At 43.4% G+C, this 6,412-nt stretch overlaps 1 protein-coding gene across 1 annotated transcript in view; it reads left to right on the top strand.

Moving 5' to 3' along the window:
* The window catches only part of CRYM (crystallin mu), a 12,125-nt gene that overhangs the window by 1,265 nt on the left and 4,448 nt on the right, over positions 1-6,412 (top strand). Inside the window, exons 2-7 of the mRNA XM_027900228.1 lie at positions 49-231; positions 1,260-1,322; positions 3,221-3,322; positions 3,572-3,755; positions 5,230-5,351; positions 6,214-6,298. Coding sequence (XP_027756029.1) covers positions 49-231; positions 1,260-1,322; positions 3,221-3,322; positions 3,572-3,755; positions 5,230-5,351; positions 6,214-6,298 — 739 coding nt within the window. The remainder of the gene's footprint in view (positions 1-48; positions 232-1,259; positions 1,323-3,220; positions 3,323-3,571; positions 3,756-5,229; positions 5,352-6,213; positions 6,299-6,412) is intronic.

The following is a 6,412-nucleotide window of genomic DNA, read 5'->3' as shown; positions in this document are numbered from 1 at the left end:
GAAGCGGCCGGTGGCCGGGGATGGTCCCGGCCCGGCGGCTGCGGAAAGTCCGTGGGTAACGCAGGGAATTCTCTGCTAAGGTACCTGGGGGTCATGCCCGCGTACAGCGCTGCGGATGATGCTCTGACGACCAAGCTGGTGACTTTTTACGAGCACCTGAAGGATTCCCCTGCCCCTTCTCACCAAGCGACTGTCCTCTTGTTTGACCCTCGCAATGGTACTCTGAGAGCTGTAAGTCTCGTGAGTGCCCCTGTATCCATCCCCGGTAATGCTGTCGGTTCTCCCTTCTGATTCTTGGAAGATGGAGCTGCTGTAATTTGGCCTGAGTTTACCAAAATCATCAATGCAAATTCAAATCAGGATTTGGCCTAAAGTCTTCTAAATGTGTTAAACTGTAGTCAGTGTGCTACTTTACTGCTACTTGTGACTGAATCTGATATGTGAGAGGGTGCATGGTAGAGAGAAATAATCAGGAAAAGCTTACCTTGCATTTCAAAGGAAAAAAAACCAAGAACACTTTGCTAAATAAAGAATTGATCTTGAACCATCGCAATTCTAAGTTGATAGAGATTCACAATTTGCATTGCAGGGAATAGTGTTTAGAGTATGGGTTTTTTTTCCTGTAATTAAAGAATGTAGAAATTTTTTAAGAATAGTGATGACTTGCATTTAGACTTCAGTAAAAATAATTATTAAAGGGCTAAAACTGGTGAAGAAAACTATCTGATCTCTTATACCAAAGCTGTCCATTTTTTAAGCCCCCTAATCTGTCTGTAGGCAGTGGCCAGTGCACACAGAGGCAGGAGTGCCCCACGTGTGATACACATTAAAGGAATTCCACAGTTCCCTGTCACCCCATGGTACAGACCAAGACAGTGCAGACTGGTGAACCACTGCCAGCTTGCACTGATCTCCCTGGTCTTACAGGAGTGCAGAGAATTGGAGTTAGATCCATGTATTCCCAGTGCTGGAGAGCCAGGGAAATGCAGTGCCTGAGGAGGTGGGTGAATGTGGGGTGGTTCAACTCTGACCATTTGGGCTCCCTTTGTGCTGGTGGAATGACATGAAAGAACTGGAATGCCCAGAGGATCTGCCCAGTTTAAGTGTGACTTTGTGTTTGCTGTACTAGTAATTGCCAACCTTTATATCTGTGCGTCTTTTATATTTGTACTAGCCCTTCATTCACAAATTGAATGAAAACATTTTGTGTTTCCTCACCTTTTGAGCGTTCATTTCCTTCTGTTTGAATTTTTCTAAAGGTCCTGGATGGCAGTGTCATCACAGCCAAACGAACAGCTGCAGTTTCTGCCATTGCTACCAAGGTGTGCCTTCTGTTCTCTGAAGTGGGGCAGAGTTTGCTCTAAGATAAGTAGAAGGAATGATGGCTTTCAGTGCACGTGAACTTCCATGAAATACGGCTTTAAATTAGATTTATGATAACATATGTACTTTCAGGGAAAGCTTAAAATCATAGTTTTGTGTTTGGAGTGAGTCATGTGTGGTTTTAACACTTTGTGTGTAATTAGAGAAGGAAGCTGAGCTCTGTTTTTGTGGCTTCTATTGCACTCTCTTCTCTGAATTTCCAGAGGTGTCTCCCTGTGTAATTTTCTTTCTTTTGTGTTTGTATTCACATGCCCCTTTACAGTTTTGGGTGTAGTACCTGTGGTGATACATTCAGTTTTAGTGACACAGATAAACCTTCTGCTCTCAGGCCAGGACAGATGGGTGGGACTGGACCTGGAGAAAGAGTTAAAGCACATTTCCAGGGGTCAGTGTGGGTCCCCTTAAAATAGATGATGTCCAGTATAGATGGATGATTGCCTAGAGGTGTCTGTCTATCAGCGTCCCTGTTGTCACTGGAAGTTGTCTAACCATAAAGTATGTCTTTATGACCATGGTCATAAACTGAATGTCTAAAGGCAGGTGAGGTGTATCTGGCTCTGTGTTGCTTTGCATCACTTCCATTTCAGTTGGAAATGTTTTTTGTTTGAAATATTTTTTTGGAAAATATTTGTGGTTGGCCTACTTATCAAGTCAGCATCCATTGCACAGCAGGGTTTTAGCCTCCCCCTCAGAGGATGAAGCAATAAGAAGAGGGCCAGAGCTGAAAAATACTGTTGTTTGTCCCCCCTCAGCTTTGCATCCGAATGAAGGCTGATCTCACCACATCATTAGTGGCAGCCTTCATGCCAGGGGAACTCCATCCATGGCAGTGGAGCTGAACTGACCTAAAACTGGAGGGAAGAACCTGTGCCCAAGAGCTTCTGCTGAACCAGAGGCCAGAAGAGCTGACAATGAACTCCTTGGCCATGAGGTTACAGGCCCTCATTCTTCTTGGCCATTCTGTATTTGGGCAGTTGGGATGGTTTTTACACAGCCCAGGCTCTGCTGCCTCCAAGGAGCTTGGCTGCTGAAGGGACCTGAGGATCAGACCCCTCTTTGCCATCTGTTGTGTTGGGAAATTTTCAGGAGTGTTTGAGTTCAGCTCCTGCTTGTCATCTTGTCCTCCTTATGGCACTTGCTTTTCAAAGCCCCCTGCTTTTGTGCAGAGAACCTTTGAAATCAGTGCTTCACAGTCTTGGAAAGGAACAGCAAAACAAGCTCTTATTGCTGAAAAACGGGATCACTGAGATGATTTCAATTTGTTTGCAGCAGAATTAAGTGTTGAGAGCCTGGATAATTCTAAAGCTTTAGAGACAGGAGCGAGTGGCCTCAACAAATGCATAAACAAGCCCCAAGGGTAGCTCAGGGCTGGGCTCCAGCAGCCCTGCCTTGCCCTTTGCCAAGTGTTGGTGAATCACAGGCAAGAAGTAAACCAGGAACCCCAAAGCAACTGTAGAACTGAATTTTATTCTTTGTTCCTTAGAACCATCCCTATTTTGACAATATTAGATGTGTGGTGGCCCTTGCAGTGCCAGGATGTGTTTGTGGTACGATGTAAGGCTTCAGTGAACTCAAACAGGGGGTTTAGGGTGGGGCTCCCAGGAGCAGTTTACCTGTGCAGCTGCCACTGTCAGCACTGAGAGCCTTTGGAATTGTGAGGCCTGTTCTCAGCCAGTGCAAAACATCTTGTATGGTTTTACACTTAACCATGTGGGTATAATACATTTTACTAATATTGGACTCTGTTGCTGCCTTTTATACCGTTTTGGAATCTGTTTGTAATATCTGTGAATCTCTTGTTCTTACACGTTCTCTTTTTTTTCTTATATACCTTTAGTTGTTAATGCCACCTTCTGCAGAGGTGCTGTGCATTTTGGGAGCTGGTGTTCAAGCATACAGCCATTATGAAATCCTGACAGAACTGTTCACATTTAAAGAGGTAATGGACACATCTTCACAGATACATTTGTTGTTCTCTGTTATGTTTCAGGATGTATTATAAGTACAGACAATGAAGCTGTATGAGGTCTGGCTGATGTTCCCCTCAGGCCTCCCATTGTTGTGTTTTGCACTGGCAGCTCAAAGGGTGCTGACAACTGTCTCCTGAAAACTGTACCCAAGTGTTCTGCTTCAGCAAGAAGGCATTCTCCAAGCTCATGTCTGTTTCCATTTCCTTTTCCCCCTGCAGGTGAGGATATGGAATCGCACCAAGGAGAAAGCAGAGAAGTTTGCCAGCTCTGTCCATGGTGCCGTGCGGGTTTGCTCCTCTGCCCAGGAGGCCGTTGTGGGGGCTGATGTGATTGTAACAGTGACCATGGCCACAGAGCCCATCCTGTGTGGGGACTGGGTAAAGCCAGGTGCCCACATCAATGGTAGGCTGTGTTCTCTTTGTGGAAAGGACGTGTTTCTTATCACATTGCTTAGGATCAACATCTGCTGAAAGGCAGTTCTCTCTCCCTCTTGGAATGAATGTTCTTTTTGGTTTGACTTTTCCTCTTTAGTGGGGACCACGCTTTTCCCTAGTGGTGTATCCTCATTGCCCTCATGTTGTCCCTTATTCTTACCTTGCTCCCCATCTAAATGACCCACATAAACATGTTATTGCCTAAGTGGTTGCTGCTTTTTGGGCTGACCACATCGATTTACTTTTTTGCCTGAGTTACAAAGATGGAATAACTGAGTTAAGAACTTCATAATTTGGCTTGTAATTATGGTGAGATTTGGGGGATGCTTTTTGTTGTTGTTGTTGCCAGCCTTGTAATGATGTTGCCACGCTATTGTTTGGAGTCTCTGGACATGCCCCTCTTTGTTTATTTTGATTAATTGTGGGCCTGGTTTCGATGACCTTGTGGCCTCTCCAGATAGCACAGTAATAAGACAAAAGCAGCTTCTCCAGGGGAACAGTTTAAAGGAAGGTCCCACATTCCAGCAGCATCCTACCAATTTTTCAACCTCAATTTAGTCCTTTGTCATTGAAAGTTGTTGTCTGTGTTGTGTTGTGGCGTGGAAGCTGAAAACACAACCCCAATCGATTAAGGTCCAGAGTCACTGAAGCGACACAGACACAAAGACTTCTCTCCTTTCTTTGCCTTTTTTTTTACCCTTCCTTGAGGCATTTGTGCTGTTTGAGGAGGCATTTGTGCAATGTGGAATTTACTTTTCCATAACAGTTGGACACTTAAAAAAAAGAATTATGGTTACATTATATCTGTGTGGTTGTTTTGGTTTTGTTGTGTTTCTTGTTTGTTTTTTAAGCCTTTAAGAAGTGGATAAAGATCTTGACACTGTTCGTAAAAGCTTAAGCTCCTTGATTTGTTTTCAGTTTCTCCAGATCAGTGAAAACCCACAGTCTGTTCAACTTGTACTGCTTATAAGGTTACAAGGAAACAATACAAAGCCATAGGTTTAGAAATCCTCATTATTAACTCTGAATACTCTGTCTGCGTGTGCTAGGCTTTGTTGCACATCCTTTGGTCATCATCTCAGAATAACCGAGGGATTCTTCAAGTCTTCTCTGTAGACACATAAAACCAATCTGAATCAAGCAAAGGTGTAGGAAATTCAGGGCATTTGGTAATGACGTGATGAAGGATGAGGTAATGGAGAAAGGGCGAGGACTTTCTCATGCCTCTGCTGACAAGGATATTTTACTTACAAATCTAATATTGAATATTTTTTTGTTGTCCTATCAATCGACACATCTACATGGCTAACTCTGGATTTTTTGTATAATACATTTGCACATTTCCACAATAATGTTGTTATTTTACACATGTCTTTTGAACAAAATGGTGTTTGAATTTGTTTTAAACATTGCTCCCAAATTTATAAGTTTTGTTGTCTTAGCTGTTGGAGCATGCAGGCCAAACTGGAGAGAACTGGATGACAAACTGATGAAGAATTGCTTTCTGTTTGTGGATTCCAGGAAGGCTGCTTCTGAAGAATCAGGAGATGTTATATTATCAGGGGTAAGACTTCTGTAATTGATGGGCTTTATTTTTGTGGCAATTGGCTTGGATTTGACGTGAGTTGGAATTGCTGATGTCTTGCACTGAATCTTTTTAGAGCATCAAATGTAGTTGTTAACACTTGCCAGGGACAGGTTGAAGGATAAACTGTTTTCAAACTGATGCTTCTGTGTGTCTATGATCAAACAGGCAGCCTCTGTACCTACTGTTGCATGACACCATATTACAGTAGCAGGTGCTCAGCATTGACCTTTGAGTGGGATAACAATGTATTGTTTTTTCAAAGATCTACATTTCCTGCAGCGTTTGGTTGTGTTAAATATTCTTCAAATCTGTTTATGAAAACCTGTAACTTTCCTCCAGTAAGATTTCAGTGTGATTGACACATCAGGCCTCTGGAGAATGGACCACACAAGCTGAGCAGACAGTGATCTGCACCAGTTGGACAGCAGGGACTCTTTTAGGTTCAATGGCGTTTTCTTTTTCCCTTTTAATGTTTCTGCAGAGCAAATGTGATTTGCACTTTGGAGGTTTAACATCAGAGCTCCAGATATGGTAATGTGTGGGGGATCCCATGTGTTTTGTTGGATGAGTAACAAGCTCTCCACTGTAACAAAACCTTACTGAGTGTGGAAAGTGTGCCAGCTGTTTCTCTTTGGAAACCATTCTGCTGCTCTGATTTCTGTCCAGTTTCTATATTATTTGTCTGAATACTGATGTGCTTCACCATGGAAAAGAATCAGTTTTGGCATGCAGAGCTGGAGGATTTCTTTATTCTGAAGTCACTCAGGGAAAGAAGTGTTTTCCCCTTTCTGCATGTATGGATATTACGGTTTTGATTAAATGTGTATTTTTTCCACAGGCAGAGATTTTTGCTGAGCTGGGAGAGGTATTGAAGGGTACAAAACCAGCCCTGCCTGAGAAAACAACAGTGTTTAAGTCCCTGGGTAAGAGCAGCCCCTCGTGTGTGCAAGTGTGACAGGAAACAATGCCTTGTTATTTCCTGGGTCCCCCGTGCGTGGGAAAGCTGCTGATCATCTTCAGAGCTGCCGTGGCCACGC

The sequence above is a fragment of the Empidonax traillii genome, unplaced genomic scaffold (genome assembly GCF_003031625.1).
Source record: "Empidonax traillii isolate 1590-97213 ecotype Southwest subspecies unplaced genomic scaffold, ASM303162v1 scaffold715:size483424, whole genome shotgun sequence".
Lineage (NCBI taxonomy): Eukaryota > Metazoa > Chordata > Aves > Passeriformes > Tyrannidae > Empidonax > Empidonax traillii.
This window is presented reverse-complemented; position numbering and strand designations above follow the sequence as displayed.